General features: G+C 40.5%; 3 protein-coding genes across 4 annotated transcripts in view; 1 reads left to right on the top strand and 2 right to left on the bottom strand.

Moving 5' to 3' along the window:
* The window catches only part of LOC145454726 (DENN domain-containing protein 11-like), a 134,115-nt gene extending 119,508 nt beyond the window's left edge, over positions 1 to 14,607 (bottom strand). For both annotated transcript variants that reach the window (XR_013920209.1, XM_080332716.1), the window contains exons 1-7: positions 14,159 to 14,607; positions 12,722 to 12,821; positions 11,960 to 12,118; positions 10,433 to 10,577; positions 9,573 to 9,711; positions 8,860 to 8,985; positions 8,293 to 8,443 (exon numbers count right to left, since the gene is read on the bottom strand). Coding sequence is in view for 1 of the 2 variants with exons in the window: in XM_080332716.1 (XP_080188842.1) it covers positions 8,293 to 8,443; positions 8,860 to 8,985; positions 9,573 to 9,711; positions 10,433 to 10,577; positions 11,960 to 12,118; positions 12,722 to 12,821; positions 14,159 to 14,390 (1,052 nt within the window). In the remaining variant the exon portion in view is untranslated. The remainder of the gene's footprint in view (positions 1 to 8,292; positions 8,444 to 8,859; positions 8,986 to 9,572; positions 9,712 to 10,432; positions 10,578 to 11,959; positions 12,119 to 12,721; positions 12,822 to 14,158) is intronic.
* LOC145454728 (tryptophan 2,3-dioxygenase-like) overlaps positions 1 to 25,458 on the top strand; it is a 328,104-nt gene that overhangs the window by 88,890 nt on the left and 213,756 nt on the right. The window lies entirely within an intron of this gene.
* Positions 20,967 to 23,642, bottom strand: LOC145454615 (CDGSH iron-sulfur domain-containing protein 2 homolog B-like). Its single transcript, XM_080332609.1, has 3 exons — positions 23,435 to 23,642; positions 21,836 to 22,056; positions 20,967 to 21,189 (listed from the first exon to the last, which is right to left on the bottom strand). The coding sequence occupies exons 1-3, from the start codon at positions 23,535 to 23,537 to the stop codon at positions 21,094 to 21,096; spliced, it is 420 nt and encodes a 139-aa protein (XP_080188735.1). The 5' UTR covers positions 23,538 to 23,642; the 3' UTR covers positions 20,967 to 21,093.

Raw genomic sequence — 25,458 nt, 5'->3', positions numbered from 1 at the left:
GTTTGCAGATTAAAACAGGGATTTTGACGGCATTGGTGCATTTCCCAATTTACGTTCGCTAAGCTTTTTTGGAGTACATCCAGGCGCGAAACCCCGCCCTTTTCAAATGAGCGCTCTGACGGTAATACTCGGTTGCAATTCAGTCGTATTATCACTGTTACGCGCGGCCAATTAACGAAAGGCGTGTCGACAATAAGCGAGATTCGTCCGTACGCATTGCACTGCACAATGTAACGCGACACGATCTCCCGGACACGACGGCAATTGTTGGTAGCCTGATTTATCGCATCACCTACAAGCCTAATTCCGCTGGCTTGAATAATCGCATCTGCAATAGGCCCGGTGCGCACGATATCATCATTGGCTTACAAAATCGCATCTGCATTGGCTTGGTGCACACGAGATTATCACTGGCATACACAATCGCATCTGCAATAGGCCTAGTACGAAAGATATCGCTAGCCTAACTACCGCGTCTCGGGCCTACCATGCTTTGGCTGCTACTGTCCGATGGCGATAGCTTGGATAAAATGCCGTTAAGTGTATGCTGATTAGCGATTGTGGTTAAAGAGTGACTTCGCGAAACTGAATGACATCGAATGTCCGCAAACATGTGCGACGCGTGCGTACATGCGTAATTGATTTCCGCTGATACTTGAACATAACCATCAGAAGCTGTGCTTGAGTTATAAAAGAGGAAAGGTTTGAACCACCTGAAATCGGCGTCATTGTAGCACATATTCCAAATAAACTCGTACATTTTGACTTGCGCAAATCGTCGCCAACGCTACATAAGACGTAGGACGCATTGATAAGCGCGCGTATATAATTGTTCACGACAGATCAGGGAGTCGCTAATTAACAGCACTTCCGGTCTCGTCGACAATCTTATCGTACGAGAATGCCGTATAATCATCAACACGATGATATCGTGCACACCAGGCAGAAGCCGCCAATGGAGATGCGATTGCGCAGACAAGCGATGATATAGTTTGAACTGGGCCTATTGCAGATGCGATTGTTCAAGCCAGCAGAATCAGGCTGGTTCGAGATGCGATAAATCAGGCTCGCGACGATTGCCACTAGGGCTGGGCAAAATGATTCGAGTACTCGAATCTGAATCGAGTAGTAATTTTAATGATTCGAGTCGAGTAGTAAAAGACGATGTTTTCGAGTACTGAAATTATACGGTCCTCGCAACTGAAAGTTAATTTACTGACGAGAATTATAGTTTTGATACTATTTTCCACTGAGGAAGCCGTGAAACCTTGATTGGCCGTGTTTGAGCATACCAGGCACAGTTTAAAGCTGCGAACGTTGCTGGAAATAACACATTTCCGAAGTTATTATCATCCAGCAAAATTGTTAAGAAGTGCAATGAAATCGGTATGGTCCAAAAAATACCAAAGTATCTTTAATGTGATGGATAACAGGCATTACGTTCTTTGTGGTGGCATAAAAGGTTCATATTTGGACTTCGACATAGTACATCCTGTTGTGACGTCATAATGAGTGATACTCGATTACTCGACTCGACTCGAAGCATATTACGTGATTCAGAATCGAATCACTCAGGTACTCGATTTTGCCCAGCCCTAATTGCCACGCACCCGGCAATGACTGACCTAATTTCGCGACCATCTCAGCGGGATATCATCACAGACTCTTCGCGCTGATTGAAAACTTGCCTCTCGCAAATTCGCCGCACGGAACAATGATAACACAATTACTGAATTACTGAATATTGGAGTTAAAATGGTCATTTCAAAATGACGGGGTTTCGCGTTTCAAACAGGGGGATTCGAACCCCCTGGCTACGCGCATGGTACACGCGCGTATAAATAACGAAGACGTCTCTGAGGAGGTCGCATCGATTCGCCTGATTACTAATTACTGGTCACAAACAACTTGGACGTTTGAGCATTTCGTACGAGGTGGCCGCCACCTCGTAAATATGGTGACGAGGTGGCTGCGCCACCTCGTAACCTCGTAAGTCGGCGCCTATGGTGTCGACTACTATGGCCAATTGGCCATGTTCATTTACACCAGGCAATTTTCCTCATTTCTATTCCGTAGCGGCCGACTTGTACAACGGCCCACATTCTTGGCTTTTAGAAGACACCGCTTACACGGACGAGATGGCGAGGAGGAGCCTAGATAAACCTCCATCACCTAGGTAAGAATTCTGGAGGCGACCTCGGTCGGACTCGAACCCACAACCCATTGGTGTTGCAGCTGCGGATTATACCGCTACGTTATCTCGCCACTACATACCAGTGTTGGGATCAAGTCACTACCTTCGAGTCACGAGTCATTCCGAGTCATTGCGCATTTTGACTCGAGTCAAGTCAAGTCAATCGATTTTCGAAGGTGACTCGAGTCAAGTCAAGTCACTCGAATTTCGGAGGTGACTCGAGTCAAGTCGAGTCAAGTCAAGTCAAGTCACGAGTCAAGTCACAATTCAAGTCAAGTTGCCTTTTCGAAGTATAAGGCATGCTTACGTCATTGCATTTTGCTAGCTGGGTGAAATAAAGATTGAGTGGTTATTGATTCTGGACCTATGAACGAATATAGAGTTAAATATAAAACCCAAGAAGGCGCTTTATTGCTCACATATACGTAGAAATGCTTAACTACGTAAGTACTTGCATGGCGTCGGATTATAGTTACCAGCCAAAGTTAATAATAGAGAAACGAATTGACAAGATGCAATATATTACCCATTTACAAATTGATATGATACAATTCCAGCCTGCGCCGATGGTTGAGGACTATATAAACTATATTGGAGTTCAATTTCAATGAAACAAGAGGTTTGGTTAACGTAAGAACAGAGAACAGAAATAGACATTTTGCTATCAAATTACTTTACTCTACTAGTTTACTACAGCGTAGACTGTAAGCTCCGATCACTCTGTTTGCGATCAATTTATTTGTGAGAGAACAATGGAGGCTCAGTAAAACGCACGATCATTGAATGATTGGTCGCTCTCATGGGTTACACCAGCGTTTCGCGTACAATCCGAACATATGCACGATACAATGATTTTTATCGACATCGATTGCTTGATGACTCGAAATTGACTCGTGAATTTTGCTCCGAGTCACGAGTCAATCCACATTTTTGATACGCCGAGTCAAGTCAAGTCAAGTCATTTTAGCAAAGTGACTCGAGTCAAGTCAAGTCATACGAAAAAGGTGACTCGAGTCTGACTCGAGTCATCCCAACACTGCTACATACAGCGGTGATCTCAGACGAAGTTTTTCTGCCTACTCGGTGCTAAAGTGCCAGCACGCCTAACAAGAGAATGTGGCCGGTTATGTTTGCAAATTGAATTTGATAGCGTGAACATGAACATCAGCGACATTTCAAAGGGAGTTCATTTCTTAGTGGTAATTAGTTAGGAAGGCAAGGAGGATTTGAAAACAGCATTGTCTCACAAGCGCCAGCATGCCTGCTATCAATCAACGCATCGTACAAAACTGGATTAACCCGTTTCAGCACGCGATATGTCTGGTAAACCGAATTAGCGTGGATATTGGTTGGGGGCATTACAGTAATTTTGATTTTACAAATAAACTTCACATCGATCGACAGATTATAATTTAGATTACACTGGCCAACAAAATGAAAAAATTTTTTTAGGCAGACCATCTGAGAGTCGTTTCTGGGGTTGTTGAGGTTGCTGATTACGAATATCACATTAGTTTTGTCAGATTGGCTCTTTGTCAGAAGATATTTATATCCCTAAAAAGCCAAAAATTACTGTATTCACCCTTAAGTATTTCATTTGGTTGGAAGTAAATCGTAGTTTTTTCTAATTTTATACTGTGCATAAATAGCTAATTGACTATGAAGAACCCTCATGTCATTCTCAGTCATTCTATAAATATTAACATGACATGATGTGAAATATTTGTTTGTCAAAAAAGCAGTTTGTCAAGCCTAAAAATAGTCCTTTCGCACACTTGAAATACATATTCTCCTGTATCTATTGGTCATTCTACCAATATTAAAGAGGAGTATGAAGCTGTAAAATTTGTTCTCGAAAGGCTTAACTACAATACTCATAGGAGTCTCATTTCTTTTGACTGGTAAATGGATAATTTTCCGCTGAGTCAGCAAAGTGGGTATACCTAGTAACCCTATCAAACGAGAAGCTTAAATCTGGTATCTGGTATATTTGAATACCGATGAAAGATTCCAATTTCACATTAGGAAGGAGTTCACTGCATGTAATTTCTCCTAAGATGTAGTAAATATAACTTTTTAGATGATCACAAAGCACCCAACTACAAACAGTTGGTCTGAAAATTCGTATCTGCATATCGAAAACTTGAGCACAAACATGAGCATAAAAGTTCACTTCCTGTTCAGTCATCTTGATATATTTCCTGATTTCCTTGTTGATTAGCAAGGGTAGAGGTTCCACCAAGACATCAGAACAACGAAAGAAAGATATCAGGGCAGATGAGATGAACAATTGAACATATTATGTCAGACCATTGCCGGAACCTTTCGAGTAACTGCACCGAATAGCTCACAGGCGAAAATCGTACAAAAAACAATTGTGATTTAAAAGATACCAATAATATTATATTCCAACTGATTATTTCAAATTTACAATAGGTGGTTGACGTAAAACTGATTGAATTAATGCCACGTTATTTGATTATTCAAGTAATTACTTATGCACATGACTGGGGTTCATTCATGTACATTGTACATGATATCCGTGAAAGTCTGTAACTATGATAAATCTACTACCCCTAAATATAGTGCTGTTGCTGTATTTTGACTTAAGAGAGTCTTCTGTGTGTAAAAATAACAAATAAATTGAATATCTAAACTTTATAGTACGACTGAGCCGATTTTATATCTAGTCATTACCGCGAAAATGGGGGATTTTGGTCAAAATAGCCCCATGGGTTATCTCCACAACAAGAGCCAATTTGAAAAAAACTAAGGTCATATTCGGAATCAGTGACGTTCAGAACCCCCAAAACCACTCTTACCTTGTCTGCCTAAAAATATGTGTTGACCAGTGTTATTGATCGTTTTCTTTAGAACTGAATCATTCTGCGCATAATTTCAAAATTGGGAAGACTTCTTTTTCGTTACCTTTGCGAAACCTAAATTACGTACTAGTGAGACTCGGCGCCATTGTCATTCTGATAATGAGCAATGTGTAAACTAACGTTGAAAACGTCCGGATATGTACTACTTTGTAATTGCATATATTTGCTGCGCTGAATTTTGAGATTCACGTATCATTTCTACTTTATAGTATTTCACAGGGAGGGGCAAGGTATCGACTAGCGAGTCGTAACGCATCCACGCTCGTGATCTTTTATCATAATATCCGACAAGAATAATGCTTAGCGCGGAATATACTTGACTAGTTCCACTTTAGTTCGCTTGAATATATTCACAGCTCCGCAGCTGCAAAACGAATAGGTTGGGAGTTCGAATCAGGCCGAAGTCGGCTCCAGTATTCCTACCCGAATGTTTCTGGATATGTAGGGTGTAGGCTTGTACTGCTCGTACGATCCGCGTAGACGGTGTCTTGCAAAAGCCCCGACCCAAAACAGTCGGCGGATCAGGAACCGTAATAATGAACCAGCCTGGTGTAAAATGACCATACTATAGTAGTAGAACACTAGAAACACCATTAATACCAACCTACTACGTTAGTGTGACCACTGCTAAGTGTGACTAACTGTCTCTAACATTGATTTTGTAATTCGCATATAGATACATTTGTAAGTGTACTTGAGGTAGAGTTGCAACATCACCACGTCACCACAGAGTTTAACATGTGTTTATCAAAGAACCTCATTGTGACGTCCCCTCGTAAATGAGTAGAACACGAGTATTTTCAATAATATCGCGAGATAGTACTCGAAGCATAGTTCATCCATAAACGAGGCTGGCATTGATGTCGGTTATTAATTATTATTTCAAAGATACCAATTCAGCGTCAATCAACAAACGCACACATTTCGCAATTGCAATCAGCGAAGTTTTTCGAAGTGTGGTGTTCAATTAGCTTCCTTGTTACATTAGCTTCATTAGCTTTTCATTAGCTTGTTTCATTAGGTTTTCATTAGCTTCCATTTTCATTAGCTTTTCATTAGCTTCATTAGCTTTTCATTAGCTTACTTTTCATTAGCTTACTTTTTCATTAGCTTTATTAGCTTTTCATTAGCTTACTTTTCATTAGCTTACTTTTTTATTAGCTAAATTAGCTTTTCATTAGCTTAATTAGCTTTTCTTTAGCTTTTCATTAGCTTCATTAGCTTTTCATTAGCTTTACTAGCTTTTCATTAGCTTAATTAGCTTCATTAACTTTTCATTAGCTTGCATGTACAAAATAAAGACACCCTTTTATTCAGGTTCCAACCACAAGATCGCATGTTTCGATAACTCTATAAAATATATGGTTTGACTGTTATAAAATATATCTATCTATAGTATCTCCGGGTACAAATTTGTTAGATTGTTGTCAGTTGTCATTCTAGCATTCTGGCATTCATTTTTATCATTACATCGGTAACACTTGTTCATTGACTTTTTACGTTTCAAATGTTTGATAGTCGTTTTCTCGATTGTAAAATTTTGTTACGTCGCATTACGGTAAACCAAAAATTTCTATGGAATATTTATCGTAAATGTGTCAATCAATGTTTTTTGAAAAGGTTTTTGACCTGTGCTATGCTAAAAGTTTTTAGTCGTACGTCTACCATGTCAAGAGGTACAGAACGTCACAGTAAACTTACAGCAGATTTATGACAAAAATTGGGATTTTTTTGAATTTTGAAATTTCGAAATGAAATTTCACCGAGATGGGTTGCACATAATCCTTGAAATTTTAGCATAGTACAGCTCTGTCCTAGTACTTCCTAAAGAAGGCGTTAGATCGGAAAAAGGGCTTCACAATATCGAGATTTTGCATTCCCCATGTCGGTGCATTTTCTGTCCTTGAGACCAAAAAAATCCACGATCTGCAGGGCAGAACGAAGATTTTTTGTTTATAGCATAGCGACATCTAGCAACTGCGAAAATTTCATGGTGATGGGGGTAGCCATCCGAAATTTAGGTTTTTGGGTTGCTAGTCCTCTTGAATGCGGTTTAAAAAACACTGGAATGCCCTTACAATTTGTCAGAGGTAGTAAAAGTAGTCAACCTTGCTTCTTAGTAAAAGCAGAAGTGATCTCGTAAACTTATCAAGTGCAAGTAGAAGTAGTGCACGAATATTCAACACTACATCAAGAAGTACATTTTTTGGTGACTCGAGTCATTTTTTCAAATACGTAAAATGTGTCAATTTGTGTATCGACTCGACTTGTACTCGAGTCGCTGTGCATGACTCGAACCAAGTCATACGACTCGAGACTAGGCCGGCCAAGACAGAGATTTCATTATAACTTAGAAGAATAGTAAAGCGCAAATATGCTACCTTAACGTTATTTAGTGTGTTACATTTACAATACAAATACAAATTTAATCCGCCAGAAGTTCGATACGAAGTTTACATAATGGCGAAAACAAATTTGCAGTCAATATCTAATCCAATATCATAATTCCCCGTTCCCACTATTGCACGCCTTGAAACCTTGGATTTTACAATGGGTAGATTAAACAGAGGTAAAAGCAGACATGGCGACGCCTGTATGACTATTAGCTAAGCAAAATTGTCCAATGCTCCATGCATGCTCGTACGTCGGACATCCAGTTGAATTGCGTGGGCGTTATACCATCATATCCGCGTATAAACAGAAATATGGTGCACGCGACGAATCACACGCAGTGAACTTCGATTTGGTGCCACCAAGACGTAACGAATCTTCAACTGTGACGCAGCCGTCAATTCGAATCGTTGCATGGCTCTTTCAGAATTACAATTGACGATATAGGGTCAATATGGCTCTTCCAACGAAAAAGGTTTCCGACCCCTGCTATTATGTGTGTCATGAGAACCACGTGAAATAGCCCCTGTGTCACGGTAACAGAATACATTTTTGAAGATTGTACCTTAGTGTCATCAGATATTTGGTGCTGATCGCGAAGATACATGTTGCAATTCTGAAAGTAGCCATCTCTGATAAACTGCTGAAAGCATGCGACTCCTCACCAAATCTGCTGTTTGGAACTACTGACCAGAGCAGTTTGCAGGCCCGTTTGAAAAGTAACGTGGCTTAAAACTTCGAATGGCCGTAGTCATTCTACGTGTTCTACCAAACACGCCCCACACACTGTAAAGAAATCTTGTTATTAAAAAATTAGCTTACCGTAAATGAAGAAGCTGTTGATATTTCTCTTCATCAGCCCGGTTCGCTTTTATGTTGTTTTTCAAGGAAGGATTGCACGATCTCACAATCCTGTTATCGACGTAAACGTCGTACAAGTGAGGCTTTTCAGAGAACACTTTTTCCGTTGTACCTATTTCAAGTAACGAAAAGAGACGTCTTCACACCCAGAGTAATATTTGGCCAACGAAAAATATAGTTTCAATGCTTCACTTCCACCGTTATAGCCTTTTAATGCCTCCGTTAGCCGCAACTCAGCATTGAAAAAAAAACATTGCAAAAGGCTACGAATATCCATGGAACGACATTTTTGTCAAGTACCCTCAAGTAACCAATGATCGCCAAGCACCATGAAATAACCATGCTCCAAAAATATGAAATTATTTTACATGACCTGTTGCTGGCATCATTTTCCTTGTGGTTGCAAAGAACATACAGAGTTGAACTTTGTCATTATTACTGTGGTCAGTGTGATAGTACTCAAATACTTGACTCAAATCTTGATATAGGACACGGAATCGACTCTGCTGGATGTCCGATCATACTTACATGCTACGTACGAGCTCTCGTTCTCCAATTGCTCGATGTCGGCGATATTGACGTAAAAATACGGCTTCTGCGACTGCCTCGTCGTTTTTGTGTACCGGTGTCTCGCAAGGCAAGTCGTACAGTAAACTGGAAGAATTGAAAGGTAAATTTTAAAAAAGTCCCCAAAACACATTTCATGACATTTGAGCACTTGGAGAAATTCAGGTTTGTGTTTTGCTTCCAGCACAAATTGCAAATCAACATAGCAAACACAAAATTATGGAACGCGAAAGCAAAGAGTGGAAATTTCAATTGAATGAAAAATATTTGCACTGTCGTTTTGATACATTACGTTTTATAAGCGGTATCTCCTGCAAGTCCTGATAAAGTTATAAACTTAATTTTGACTTTAAGGTTTTTTGACAGAAATGCGACTTTACAGCTTGATAGACTCTGTTATAGTGTCAAATGCCACAGAATCGTACTGTCGGTGTCGACTTCCGTTAAATTTTTGACACAGAACCGACTGTAGCCTACTTTTTAAACAGTTTGGTATAACAGTGACAGCATCTTGACATACAATAAAATAAAGTTCCACATCAGTTCCAAATTTGATAATTATGTCTGTGAAATTAAAGGACAAGGCTGCAAGTTTTCTCATTTTGCAATAGATATACAAAATGAATTTGGTGGACCGGAGGTGGAGTGGATAACCACTGCGCTCAAAGACGCACCTCTGTAGCAGACCACTCCTATGGGCGGAGGTGAGAAAAACAACAATCTCTTCTGCAGGAGCGCCAGCTTCCAAAGCACAAACACGTCCGCCCCGAAAAACCGAACCAACAGCGTAAATGACCCGACAGGGTGGCTGATCTGAAAACAGAATTCAATTTCAGTTCAAATATAAATCAACTACCAGATGTGGCCAGTAACAAAGTACTGCTTTTTCAAGTACTCCAACTCCAAGTACGTTTTGCCTACATGCACTACATAGTACAAAATCAGAAATGATTATAAACTACTACTACTACAGTTTTTTAGACAAAACTAAACCTAAAATACTTAATTTTTACTTACTTCTACTTGAGTAACCTACTAACTACCAGACTACTTACTTTTTTTACAATTGCAAATCGCTATTTGTACCTGTACCGGAGTAGAGATTTATGGAGTTAACTTCTACATCTACTTGAGTGCCAACGATGACTATTTTGACGATCTCTGATATCAGCGGGCTTACGACTATCACTTGCCAATATTTTACTGCAGACCAAATGAAGAATCAATTGTTAGGTTGTCTAAAAAAAGACTGCACACCAAATTTGGCGCAATTCCAAATAAATTTAAAGATTTCAATTGGCTCTGCCGCGATGTGTACTAGTTGGAATTGAGCTAGATTTGGTATGTGTTTTTGGCCACCTGACAATTTTATCAGTGAATCCCGGATTCGAAAAAAAAAAAGTTATTTTTGAACAACCCTACTCCCCACTCATTCACTACTCTAGCGTGCAAACGGCTTACAGAACAACATCGTCAAATACATAACGCTAGACACTACGAAAACACCCTGACAAATTCCACTTAAATCCCATACCTTCATACTAGGCGAGGCGTACCGTGCCGTCGGTCCAAGTGTAAGAAGACTTTGATCAGCCACACGGGAACCCGTGATAACGCCCTTCTTTTCCTCATAAAACGATTTCAATTCACCGTAGCTCCCAGGCGATTCCAGTAAATGGCTAGATATAAATGCACATACTTTGGCGATCGATTAAACATTTACCGACAGTAACTCGAAAGCCTACACATGGACAGTTCTGAGGCGGCTGCATAATCAGAGGGTTAGTAATGAAGGAATTCTACTTTTCGGAGCACTCAAGTAGGCTGAGCCTACTGCAGTAATACTTACTTACTTGTGGTTGTTTTTTGATTGTACATTTACCTCTATATGAACATTTTTCAGGCAAAACTGCCTGATTTCTACAAGTTGAATTTAGAAAGGTAGAAAGTAGTTTTGGGATAACTTTGCACCACTTTAAGAGTGAAATTGTCATGAGAACAGAGTAACTCAAATGTTTTCAAAGATTCTGCCCATTTAGTGTGACATTAGCAGGGTTGTAACCAAGTCACAAGGCTCCGAGTCACAAGTCAATCTCGCTTTTATAGTTTTGACTCGAGTCAAGTCGAGTTATTTTCAATTCACAACCGAGTCAAGTCCGAGTCCAAGTCAGCGAGCAGAGGGTCGCGTCCGAGTCCAAGTCATTGTGTTGACTGCTCAGTTTCCAGTTAATGTCTTGTCAAACCCACTTTTTATAACTCTGTTTGGTGATATCGAATGGTTCGAATTTATAATATAGTAATTTTCCTCACTTTTAGCAGTTTAGCAGTTAGCACTTTTAAGTAGCAGTACCAATAGAAGAAATCCCAACAGTGTGGTTACTTTACTATTCTTCGAAATTACAATGAAATGTCAGTCTTGGCAGTCTGAGTCTCGAGTCATATGACTTGGCTCGACTCAATGCACAATGACTCGAGATTGACTCGAGTCGATTCATTTCCGTATTTTGATAAAATGACTCTAGTCACGTCGAGTCACTAGACTCGAGTCATTACAACCCTGGACATCAGTCATTAGTCGTGAAGATACATCTTGGAAAAGTAGCTACCTGCGATCAACTGCCAAATCTACTTTTGAAACTACTTACTCAAGTAATTTTCAGACCCTTTGTACTTCCACTAAGAGGTAGTTTTGACACGTCTCGGAAATTACTACTACTTTTATATGAGTAGAAAGTTATGGTGCAACTTCTACTTCTACATATCTGACTGCTCTGCGTATAATCAACATCAGAGGCAGAGAGAATTCACCTATTTAACTTGACGACATCCCATTGGCCGTTTGACTTTGAAAATGAGTGCAATGAATTCCGCCCACTCACTCATAAATACAAAGAATGCATGGCTGATGATAAGCTTAGCCACAGCTGCTCAAGCAGTTGGTCAATGCGATCATGAACTTGTCAGCACACACATCGTGCACTGCAGTGCATGTAACCACGATAGACACAAGTAACAGTAAACAGCGGTAAAGACAGCGAGCAAGCGTAACAAGGAGACTTACTTGACTTGGTCCTCAAGGAAGGCTTTGTACCTATGCAGTGTTGAGTATGACGTTGTGAAAACCCCAACCGATTTCATTCGGCATCCTCTTTCTTCGGCTGACAATACCGCAATTTTGGCAAAGCAGCTGACGCCGAACATGTTACCTTTACGGAAGTACCTGCGAAATGCGAGGAAGACGTAGGACACAGCACGACTCGAATTCATTCAAGTCAGACTTGTACAAACTACCATTCTAGTTTGTTTACGGTCAACAAACTACTCGTTTTTCAAGTACCACCATAGTTCTAGCTTTAGTTATGGATTTTGAAAAATGAGTAGTTCTAATTCTAGTTCTACTTGCGGATTTTGAAGAGCAAGTAGTTCTAGTGGCGCTTTAAAAAAAACTGTATAGAAAACAAGTTTCAAGAGACTTTTTGGGGTACAGAACTTTAATATACATTTAAATAATATATTCATCAAATATATTAAAACCCGGAGCTTCGTCGTTTGGCGTGAATTGTGATGACGCTGCTCTATTGTGTGACGCTCTTGTAGATATTGCTATATCGGAGTCATCACTATAGCAACAGCGTAGATAGGGGGGTTGAAAACCCTCTAATTTCAAACTTCAATGTTTCTTAGCTCATTTGATATTCAGCAATGCATATTATCTGTTAGTCTAGTTGTGACTTAGCTACTGCATGTTGTTCAAGGTTTTAGTTCGATTTGCGCATTTTGAAAATCAAGTAGTTTGTACAAGTCAAATTGAAGTTCAACCTACAGGAAATCAGATGAAATCGTGTGAGCGCCGCTGGGCATGGCCTTGAACTCCACTCCGCTCAGATCAACATCTTCCGGCGAAGACCATTCTATCATGTTCCCTGGTGAACACAACCACAGAAGATTGATGAATAAAATGACATGCAGTTTTCTGCTGTTAGATATAAACACTATTACACAGTGCTAGGAGTCTCTATAGCTATCATGCGGACCTTACAAAATGGTAATTTTTTGAAAAATTGACTCTTGGTTGGATCTTGATCACAAATGGAGAATGGCATTTTGTCGGCATTACCGGTAGACTATAGTGTTTTCAGAGTCAAGCTTGTTGGTGCTTCTTCAATAGTAGGCAGACATCGAACAATGTTCACCATGATCACCTATGGATGTTTCTCATGACCACGTCAAAATTTATAAACGTCAAATTAAATTGTTTTTTGCCTTTGCTGAGAGAGATATTTGGGTTGGGAGAGGGTTACAGTTGAAGTTGGGGTTAGGGTAATAGGGTATCCCAAGATTTGAGTTATGGCATATTAGGGTTGGAGGGGGTATTAAGGTTGGGGGAGGCGGATATTAGGGTTGGGGGAATATTAGGGTTGGGGATGGATTAGGGTCAAAGTTGGGGTTAGGGTGTCCCAAGATTAGGGTTAGAGGAGAGGGGATATTAGGGTTGGGGGAGGGGGGATATTAGGGTTGGAGGCTGGGGGGTATTAGGGTTGGGGTAATATTATGATTGGAGGTAGGTTAGGGTAAAAGTCTTTTCAAATTCTATACTAGTTGCTGACGATTACCCCTGAGGCCCTGACGAGTGTCAGCCGTAAGTATTCGGGTTTATTTCAATGTGAATATATTATCCAGTCAAGTAAGGCAAAACCTACTTGAAGCTCTGCAAAATGTAGAAGTACTTCATTATTGACCACCACTGATTGCACACATAGTGCTGACCCAAATAAAAATAATTTTATTTATTTTTAATAATTCGTTGAACCGATAGCAGACGACATAGATAATAATAACATCTTGGTTGCTTTTACTTGCAAAGTAATAATTTTATTTATCACACATATTTATATTTGAACAGCTTCTCGGAGAAGGCCTGGCGCATGCAATCACACCAACCTAGTAGGCTTTTTAGAGGTACAGAACTTCAATATACAATTGAACAGTACACCGGTACTCATATTGAAATGAGACTGAATATTTTCGGCTGACAGTGACAATCGTCAGGGGTAATCGTTAGCAACTAGTAGAGAATAGAAGAGAACATTGTATATCAGCAATCGTACCACAAAATATGACGTCACCAGCATCAAATTTCGAATACGAGAGCGTTCAATGTACTATGTGAGATGGTTTCTATTCATGCCTATAAGCCTATATAGTCGTATTAATTTTATATCATTCTAACCAGGCTATTTTGAACAGTGGTCTGACGTACCTTGTCTAGTATCAAACGCAATCACGAAAACGCAAACAACGTTATCCTGGGCGTCTTCGTCTTCCACTTCATCATGTCCGCCATTCAGCGCAAGAATCTCTGGATGCAATCCAGTCTCCTCAGACTGACGATTGCGTTGGCGGCGTATGAGACGCTTGATGTCTGACGTAGGGCCGGTCAGATCGTCACTATTTTCATCGTCATCGTGTATTAATGCCTGATACTCTTCCATACCGGTACAACAAAATTTATTCAATTGTATACTGAGGTTTTGTGCCTCCAAGAGTCTTTTTATCCCCAAGTTCTCTGAATCGTACAAGTCTACCGAGCGAAACACTCGCCTGGCATCACGAGAAAGCCAGTGATGAATACTACTGTAGTCCACTCAAGATTCGTGACAAAGCACTAGATTTCTGAACTAAGAACACAATAAGATTGAAAAAATGTATAGGCCTACTAGTTTTGCAATTTATGACAATATGATGCTGTAAATCACGAAGCATATGGCCGGGCGGTGCATTCGTTGCGACCAATAACTTCTGGAGAGAATCAGTAAATCAATGAACAAAGAATAACATCGATGTTTTCCGCAAATAATGTTGACGTTACACAATAATATCGCGTAACTTTACGAATCAGTGGGCCACAAGAAATATTGACTGATTGGTTAAAATAAGGTTGATTATCGCAATATAGTCGAGCCCAGCGAACAACTTGAAACGTGATACTTTCCTAAACCAGCATAGTGGATTTCAAACATTTCCACTTTCCTTTTTTAGAAAACTCAATGATGGGCATCCTAGAAACGCTGAAACTGAAATAGCGGATACAGGGAAATCCCACTTTCGGTCATTGACCTTTATAGACATAGCGCAGAATTACTAAAACGCGGAAACGGCGGAAAATCAAATCGGATATAAATATAAATTGCTTTGGTCAGATTCCATTTTTATCCCATCAAGACACGCAGAATGAACTATGCTACATGCAAGACACAATGCAATGTAATGGAAGTAGGAGGAGGAGATAGCTTAGTGGTGAGCGTCGGCGGCGTCCAAGCAGGCGGCCCGGGTTATTCGGAGGTTATTCTGGGCTCCTCGTCCCCCGCGTTGTTGTTCTTACGGCGACATAAAAAGCCAAGAAAAAAGACCCGATGAAGAAAGAAGAGCAACAAATAGCTTCTAAAAAAGAACCGACTAATAAAGAATAACATCGAAGAAGACTGTGGCATGGGGCCAGAGGTGGTCAAAGTAGTCAAGAAAGCTACTCAAGTAGAAGTAGAAGTAGCGACGGAAAAAATCTACTCAAGTACGAGTAGAAGTAAATTTTCCATAAGCCACCCAAAACTACTTGAAGTAGAAGTAGAATTGATCGACTTTAAATCTACTCAAGTAAGTAAGTAAGTAGTTTTGTCGCATGGACTGTCAAAAGCTGCAAATTGAGCTATGCGGAAGGTGCAGAGAGCTTGATTCGTATTGATGCATCCCAGGAGGTATCAATTTTCGACAGAATAAGCATTCTTTCGCATCATGGAATGCAAATTATAGTATTGATATGAAAATGCGATACTAACCCTTTGTTTACTAGAAGACTCCGTTTTAGCGAATATCATGGCATGGCGCCCTACCCCATAATATAAGGCCGCAAGTTGTACCGGATACGGTTTCAACACTTTGCGCGATTAGTAGGCCTATACGTTAATAACAAATATTGTGGATCGTAAAAGTTATATTTAGTGTATAGCTTTATTTTCGGAAAATAGAGGCATCACTACGCTTGTCTTTATGCTTCAACATGTATGTTCTGCAGACAAAAGAACTGAAAGTAATTAGAACTCAGGGTATGATACTAGGAATTGAAAGGGAAATACAAATATCACTTCTAAAAAGCGGAAAATACATTTCATGTCTTTTGTCCATGAAGCTTCAAAGGTGATCTGCTAAAACAGGTGTATCTTTCAAAAAAACGGACTTTCCAGATTAGCAGGACACATTATGGGCTGCTAGATTACGAAATGATAGGTAATTGCTAGATTGCGAAACGGTAGTTCCAAACGTTATGGTGGGCCATATTTACTGTGATGAAATATTTGATGTGGGCGACAATACGGCGTGAGCGGCACCAAGCAATCCGGTATACCTAAATTATATTCACTGATACTTTCGTGAAAACAGTTTGTCACTCCATAACTACAGTGCGCGAAGCGTGAATGTTGGTACTTCGTGAAAACAGCCCCGAAATTCCTCAGGCTATCTTTTATATTGGGGGATTAAACTACTTCTACTTGACAAACTGAAAATAGAGAAAAGTAAGTAAGTAGATCACAAAATATTACGAAGTAGAAGTAGAGAAAATCAGATCTACTTGAGTAAGTACCAGAAGTAGAGGAAAACTACTTAAGTACTTCCAAAAAGTAGAAGTACTTCGTTACTGACCACCTCTGCATAGGGCACTAGGTCGAGATGGATGCCAGTCCATTAGACCCCGACTGGTTGTTCATTCGGCATCCCCCTATCAAGGGCGTATATAGCCATATAAAATATCTGTGGGGGGCGAAAAATTCGATGACGTAAATGATTTACCGGTAGGGCTGATAGAAGTGGTGTCATCGAACGTTCAAGGGGCACTTAATTATACATTTTGAACTATATGTTCATGCAGTTCATACCCGCACACGGCAGAGTTTCTAGAGGGTGGGCGCCGGACGGGACAGCCGGACAGCTGTCATTTATTGCTGTTACTTCATGACTTGCGGAGAAAGCTGTCACCACTCAAGATATCCCTCACGCAAGGTCGTAGACAGAAAAAAAAACATTTTTTTTTTGGGGGGGGGGGGAGGTAGGGAGATTTTTTATGAGTTTAGAGGAGCTCCCCCGTGGGAACACCTCGCAGATCCGTATATCCTGCCATGGTCAATTTCATCACTATCCTTTATACATGCGGTTCTTAGACACACACACACACACACATACCCTATGGAAGCTGCCAGTTGCCAATTATAGCTTGTATTAGCCAATTGTTTCACGGACGAGCCCAAATCGCTGACATTAAGTGATGAGCAATCAGTGTGAATTTCGGGCCTTGCCGCGCGAAGCGTAATTTTTTTTTCAACAAAATTGATCAATAATATTGCGGTGCGTGTATATGAGCAAGTGGTGTTCATTCTTATCAATTACGTCGTTGAAGCACGGTTATTCAGTAACCTCTGGCAAATATTGACCTACTTTAAATATTGGAATCGCTTATATACCAGACCAAATTTTAAAAAAGCTGCTTTGATCAGACTCGTGCGATTTCAAATTAGCATTTTTTAATGGGAGTTGTCGATATTTTCCTGTGCCAGTCGCATTTACGCTGTGGGGGGGGGGGGGTCTGATTGAAGGATCATTAGGCGATGACAGGATCATTAGGCGCCAGCCATATTAGCAGCCGAAAATTTATGTCGCAGGCTAAAGAATACATGCGTCAGTTTTTTCACCGTCAATCATTTTGGGAGCGCGCTTTGCGGAGTCGCATGTAGCCTATACTTTATATGTCTTCGTGTGTCCCGGAACGGAAATTGTCGGAGCTAACAGTCCCCGATCCCCATACTGAACTGACACCCCAATCAACCGAACGACCTCGGGCTACTAGAGTAGGCCTATTTACTGGTACTGTTGTATTCTGATAATTGAGAATTTAGCTAAATTCAATTATGGGTATTTGCGGAAGAATTTTTTTTCGGGATAGACTGATAATAAAATCAAGACATGCATGGACACTAAATCGCGCGAAGCGATAAGAAAAATTTTAGGTTGCATTCATCCGCCCCAACATACTGTTATATTTATTGATTTAACGAAAATTTTACAGACCTTTTTTATTGGGGGGGGATCACTCCGTCCGCTCCCCTGGCTACGCCAATGCCCCCTATAAGCTCATTACATCGCATTGGGTGTCTTGTATATCGCATTTGTACATTGTGTGAGTGTGTTGGCACACTCAGCTTTGGCCTAGGCAAGGTAAAGAGGAGGCATGCATAATTGCACAATGAACATTGTACAATGCACATGCACAGCACACTGAATGAAAAGTAATACAAGATTTTGAAAAACGACGATACAACGACAAATGAGATGACATGCAAAGGAAGGCAAGGTCGATATACCATCATCATCATCATTGGTTTATTAGCAATTTTATCAGTTCAATACACCACAGAAATGCGATACAATGAAAGATAGGAAGGTGTCGAAGCGACTTTTGGAGTAGTCTATGAAATCGGACACCCACCTTGGCCTAGGCGATGTAAAGAGGAGGCATATGCACTCTAAATGAAAAGTTAAGATAGTATAGAAAAATGCATGCGACAAAAATGGGGTGACATGTCATGGAAGGCGAGATCGATAGGTCAGTCGTGGTCCGGTAATCTTGAGGATGGACTAGTATTCATTTAGTAGTAGGCTTAATTGCTTGTATTTCGACTTGAATGTGGACATGCTCGTCGACTGTCGGATAGCCGGCGGGATACTGTTCCACACATCAGGTCCGGCATATTTGATAAAGCGATGATCTTTTCGGTCGATCATATGATATTTGAACGACGTGGACGCGCGTGTGTTGTACTTGTGCGCTTTTGATTCCGAGGTAAAAAAGTCATTGAAATATTCGGGACAACGACCGCAGTGTAACTGATACATAAACTTGGCCATAAACCATAGGGTTTCCATATTTTGGAATCGGTAAAGGAGTACAGTTTTTCAAAATTTTTAAACTTTGGATAGGCTACCGGAGGAAAATTTTGAAAAATGGTAAATTTTCCCACTTCGTGGTCGGTTGACTAAACAAAAAATAAAAAAGGTCAATTTTCTCGCTCAGCGCCCAAAATACAGTTAATTCTTACTCATTATCAGTCGGTTGACTAAAAAAATGGTCAACTTTCCTGCTCAGCTCCCGAAATACCCGCCAGAGCATTACTTCAGTGCTATTTTACGGTAGGCCTATGCAGTTCGATTTTTGCCCTATGTTTAACCGAAATTCTTAAAAAAAGAGGACGTAATCTCAAAAAGGAGGACATTTATAGGCGTCCTTCGAGGACATTTTCAAACACCCGAAAAAGGAGGACGTATGCTGGTAACCCTAATATATCAGAACGTGGTCCAGTAACTCAGGAGAGATAGTGTAATGGTGATGCGTCCGACTTCTTGATCCGCAGGTAGTGCGGGTTCACTTTTCATTCATTGTGCTCTAGTCAAGGTCAATTTTAGTATCTGATTAAAAGAATACTTCCAGTCATTTCGACACCCTCCTAAACTAAGTCTGGTTACTGACGCTTCGGAACGCATTATAGCCGACGAGAGTCGAACACCCATATCACGCTCGCAGAAAATGTCGTCCATCATTCATCCCCTGAAGCTTGAATCAGAACAGCCGAACTAGGCAAGGGCCAGGAATTCTGCCATTTGCGAACAGTTGATGGATAATTATATTTGTGACAAAAAAACACAATCGAGAAGACATATTTTGGCTCGTAGGGAGATGCTCTTTTTCGTTGGTGTCCCTCGCAGTCGACTTTCATCAATATACGCCTTGTTTGTTCTTTCAAATTCCCTACCAGCTGCTGACGACTATTATAAAGGGTTTATTTCAATATTAATATACTATTCAATTGTACAGGCTTACTGAAGTTCTGTATCTCTTAGACTTTAGAGCAGGGGTGGCCAACCTTTTCTACGAAAGGGCCACATGAGATTTTCGAATCATTGTGCGGGCCACTTGAATGTTGATGACCATTTTTAGTCGTCCGAAAGGAGCGAATTGGATTAGGTAACGGTGAAAACAAGATTCATATTACTACGCATCAAAATCGATAATAATTATGACGCGAAAACTTCTGGCCGCGCGAAGCGCTAAATTTCTTTAAAGGTAATGAATGAATTCGGTCAAAAATAGTGTTAATTGCATGTATTGCTGGTCGCCTCTGTACACCACTGGGCTAATTTGGCAAGTATTGGATTAACCGGCGCTTGGACATATCAATATCGAAGATTTCAGCGAATAGGAGTCTATCATTTTATGCAAAGTTTTCATCGCTGACGATGTTTTTGCGAGTGCAGACGCGAAGTCGCAGGTTGGAAGACACTTTCTTCCATATCGTTAGACTCAATTCTGCAAATTGAGCGTATTTTTAATTTTTTGGAGGGGGGCCAATAATAAAAGAAAGAAACCGAATAAATCTGCCACAAAATATTCCACTTTATGGTCATATACGAAGATCTACGAAACTTGTGGCTGTCCAGTGTCCACTGACTACACCGATGCGTCGGAGCTGGAATTTTAGTCATCAATGTCCCACATTTCGCGGTCAGGTTAATCAAATTTTCGGATGGCCTTGCAAGCTCACAATAACTTTCCTGGGTGATTTATTTGTGATAATATAACTTATTTCGAGAATTGCCTCGCGGGCACTCAAAACCTTCTCGCGGGCCACCACTGCTTTAGAGTCTCTGCGTATAGCTAAAATCCAAATTGTAACCCTGAAATGAAGACTTAAAACTAGAGCTTACCACTGCTACCACAACCAGTAAGCACAGACTCGGAAGTTAGTAACTTGCTAATCAGTCGATCGTTACTATGCGCATTACGCAACCCATCGTGAGATCGAAGTACTGCAAATAGCCTACTATTCTGAATATCCTTCCGACGTGCACCATGTAACAGCAGCCTACGCATATCTACGCTGTTTCCACCAGGAAAGGATTCGGATCATTTTAATTTAAATACTATGTAGTCTTACCGTTCTTGTGGCACTATTGAAACATAACACCGGTTTCATTAAATTTCAATATGTATTCACAATATTCGTAAGGTACTACTGAAACTTAGAAACACCTATTACATTATGTCATGTATTCGAATGAAACTCCAGGAAATTACAAGGCAAAAAGGAATGTAAATTAAACAACGGGTGGCGCCCTTTTCATGCACAAGGGTCCAATGTTGTCTCCGGTTTCTTGGTTATGTTTGTTGTGAGCGCCATCACATAGAGGGAACTGCAAATATAGATCATACTGGTACAATTTTCAAAGCAGAACCGTAACAGTAGGCTATTTAACTATGGAATTGCATAAAATGATTGTCAGATATTTGGTATTTCGGACAAATCAATTAGGACATTTATTATTTTGGATAAGACGTTTGGTACATTCAGTTTGTAGTACAACTGCATTGTAGTATAGTAGCATAACTGCACTGTAGTATAGCTGCATTCAATCGGCCAATGTATTTTACCAATTGATTTGTTTGTGAAAAAAGATGTGTATAGAAATATATTATGTATAGACTTGATAACAATGCTTATGCAATTGCATCCCACTGAGAAACAAAGGTATTGATTCGGTGGTACCATTTTACCATCAATTGACCGGCCCGGCACGAGCAAGATATGAAAAGGTCAAAATGTAGGTTTTAGTCGTTTCAAACTAAATCTGGCCAGAAATTGAATCAAAATTAGTAAATTTCAGTTCATATTTTGCTAAGGCGTGGGTTGCAACCTGGGGGTCATGAGCACTCTTTAGAAGCAAGGGATCTGGAAAATTGGTCACAACAAATAGCTTGTCATCTATGTCCTACGTAAACGTATGTTATCAGCTTAACAGAATATTATCTCTGGGGATGAATACAGCAAAGTTGAGTTACCTTCTTTGATCTCCAGCATCTGCAGTAGGATACCTTTTCTCCTAAACTTTCAATGTCGACAACGTCAACCACTTTTTTGCAATCTTTCTTTATTGCAGGGTTAATCGGCATATCCTTGTCAGCTTTAGCTTTGTTACACTGATCGATGTATGGCTTTGCAATGTAGTATCCGGCGGCACCAACTGCACCACTGAATGCAACTAGATGAAGCCATTCTTTTGCTGAAGAAAATTCAAGAATAATAGTCATAATATGAATAGAGTTACTGAATAGCCAAAAGGCAGGGTTGTAACCAAGTCACAAGGCTCCGAGTCACAAGTCAATCTCGCTTTTATAGTTTTGACTCGAGTCAAGTCGAGTTATTTTCAATTCACAACCGAGTCAAGTCCGAGTCCAAGTCAGCGGGCAGAGGGTCGCGTCCGAGTCTAAGTCATTGTGTTGACTGCTCAGTTTCCTGTTAAAGACTTGTTAAACCCATTTCTATAACTCTGTTTGGTGATATCGAATGGTTCGCATCTATACTAATTTTCCTCACTTTTAGCAGTTTCTGGACGCATTTTCAAGTAACAGTACCAATAGATGAAATCATGCGTAACTTGATTCCAAGTCGAGTCAATATACAGATTGACTAAAGCCGATTCATTTCCGTAGTTTGAGAACATGACTCAAGTCATCAGAAAATCGTGTCATGAGTCATGAGTCATTGAGGCAAAAGCGCTGAACTAAATAAATCTATAGTGCTTAACTGATATCGAGTCCTGTGCTGCATTTACAGTACTGAGGCATTAGCGCTGATCTAGTGCGTAACTTAATATCGAGTCCAGTTTGAGATTGTGAGTAGGCTACCACTCACAACAACACATTGAAAATTGACTAAGCAGTTGAAATTTATCTCTTATAACATCAAAACAGAATAATGCCAGTTACACGATATCAAAAACAAGCATCAGACTTGGCAATCAAGATATAGATACGGTATGTAAATTATATATTTTAATATAAATATATAGGTTGGAGCATATCAGCATTGCTCACAGTCAGTGACTTATGGTACAGGTTTTAAAAGGTGTGATATCACTTGGACATTTGAGGATTAAAGCTTTCCTAAATTCAGAGAAATAGAGCAACACGGTAACTATAATATGTTAATATTATGTTAATAAAATCCCGATCAACGTCGAAGAATCACTTATAACAATAACAGTACTAAACTCGGTCTTAAGCATTCAAATTGATGCGCCCAGTCATATTAAGAATGATTGATGGAAGCTCTATTCTTGAACCTGAGACCAGATTGTTCAAAGCAAAAAAATTTGATAGGTAACTAAAAGAAGTCGATAACCAAAAATCATGGCAATCCAAAATGCCCACGAAAACTGTTACTCTATATAGGCCACTGATGGTCGAGTCCCAGGGTTTGAAATTGGTGTCCACAACTGACATTAGTAAAACATGGAACATTGGTGTCATTGACGAAGAGTCGAAGACGAAGCCACATTGGTAAATCCATGCTCCATCAGAGCTCAGAGCCTAGCATGGTCAAATCATGAATGTGTCCTATGTATAATCCTATTCAACATAAAAATAATGAATACTTACCACTCAATTCAAGAAATCCACCAAATGAACGAGGTATAGGAACCGATTTTAGATAAGACGGCACTCCATCCCGTACAACAGAAGATATCAGACCTATAACCATATTGGACTTCAACAAATATACTAGCAGTCAACTCTTAGCACTGTAAGAGGTTGTCCGCCCAAAATTTATTCCGTATCTCAGGTATCTGCAACAAATAAATGAATAATCATCAGTTACCGTACGTCATAAATCATGATTCTGTCATAGGCCTAGATCAAATATCTCAACATACCGTATCAACGGTATGTTGGAGAATGATTCGATTGCATCATCAGCATTGAAACTGGGACAGTACAAAAGTACTGCCCACAATTTCAGCGAATTGTCTGTGGTTAGATTCCACCCAGACGCAACTCACTTAGTTGCAAATACAAGATATACCCAGTTCTGAACTGAACATCTGAGCTGAGCTATAAACGCCGAAAAACAATCGCTACATTTACGCATATATTGAAGACTATATTCCGTTATATCGATATATGGGAACTGCCTTTCCCGTGATCGGCAGCGAGTTGTCGCCATTGGTTTACCGATTGATCCCGAACGCTGCACCGTGTCATGATTCCGCAGATTTAACTTACGAGCTGACATTGCAGATTGCAGCATGCTTTGAAAAAGCAACGGTGCAGAACTGCATAATATGGGAGTAATCATCACTGAGCTATATAATCATCGGCAATCAGAGATGAGCGGATATTGATTTCTAGAATCCGAATCCGTCCGACAGCTCGAGTCCCTGAGGAAATATCGGTCAGAATCCGAACAATCTCAACCAAAAATCCACGCGAATCCGAATAATACCGTTTAGAATCCAAATCGAAAACTATATTTCGAATAATCCTGATCTGAGCAGAGTATTCTTTGCAGTGGTGGCTTTTGGGGTGGGCGAGGTGGGCGGTCGCCCACCCCCCCCCCTGGTCGAAGGGCCCCCCTATTTGGATTATGCACTTTTTTCAAGGATAATAACGAATAAGCATGGAGATACGTGTACCAAGCAAGAATATGATTCCGTACAGATGTGTCAATCATCATCAAATCTCTGCATTCGTTAGAAAAGTCCCGTATCCCGATAATCATCACGTCTCTGCATGCGGTAGAATTACTTAGTTTTGATGTAGTCTATCCTTGCACACATGCAATAATAGACATGGCCTAATCCAGCACCTGGCCAAACGTTGCTGGGGTGAAAGATAGATAATAATACCAGATGCAAAAGGGGGGTCTGGGGGGCGGAGCCCCCCATAAGTTACGGTTGGATACCTAAAGGGGCCCCCCCGGTAAGTCTCGCCCAGCCCCCCCCCCCCCCCCCGTTCGTATTTCGTGGGCATTTCGCGTTCATGATGACTATTATGTCGTGGAATGCCGACGTAGGCCAAATACGTAATCGAAATGCGGCCGTGAATAGCAAAACGGTTGGCCACCGTGCTCTAGTACCACACTTGCAGAAAAACGGCTGCCTACGTTACATTTTGGGTTGATTTCAATTTTGTAAGGTCTACCGGTCCGAATAATATATTTCGAAGTTTTAGGCTACCGGTCCGCGAGGTGAAAAAGGTTGAGAACCACTGGCCTATATCATAACCGTCCGCTATGTCATCCCATCGATGCGCAATCAGTCGCCAAACTGGCGTGAAAATCGTATGGCTGACTTCTCCGTTATTCTCTGCTGTTTCGAAATATATTTCGCTACGCCCCGAACTCCGCTTTCAGTATATTGTAACCGTCCGCTATGTCATCTCATCGATGGGCATTGGGCAATCAGTCACCAAATTGGCGTGAAAATCGTATGGCTGACTTCTCCGTTATTCTCTGCTGTTTCGAAATATATTTCGTTACGCCCCGAACTCCGCTTTCAGTTGTAACCGTCCGCTATGTCATCTCATCGATGGGCAATCAGTCACCAAATTGGCCTGAAACTCGCATGGCTGACTTCTCTGTTATTCTCTGCTGTTTCGAAATATATTTCGCTAAGCCCCGAACT

The sequence above is a fragment of the Botryllus schlosseri genome, chromosome 13 (genome assembly GCF_051294905.1).
Source record: "Botryllus schlosseri isolate E-star chromosome 13, Bs_hap1, whole genome shotgun sequence".
Taxonomy (NCBI): domain Eukaryota; kingdom Metazoa; phylum Chordata; class Ascidiacea; order Stolidobranchia; family Styelidae; genus Botryllus; species Botryllus schlosseri.
Note: the sequence above shows the minus strand (reverse complement) of the source record. Positions and strands in the feature narration are given on the sequence as shown.

Excerpts from the sequence above, each read along its gene's own strand:
- LOC145454615 (XM_080332609.1), bottom strand. The coding sequence starts at position 23,537 with ATGGTTATAGGTCTGATATCTTCTGTTGTACGGGATGGAGTGCCGTCT. Across the intron at positions 22,057-23,434 it reads TGGATTTCTTGAATTGAGTG|CAAAAGAATGGCTTCATCTA; the intron begins GTAAGTATTCAT and ends AATTTTCTTCAG. Across the intron at positions 21,190-21,835 it reads GATGCTGGAGATCAAAGAAG|TTCCCTCTATGTGATGGCGC; the intron begins GTAACTCAACTT and ends CTATATTTGCAG.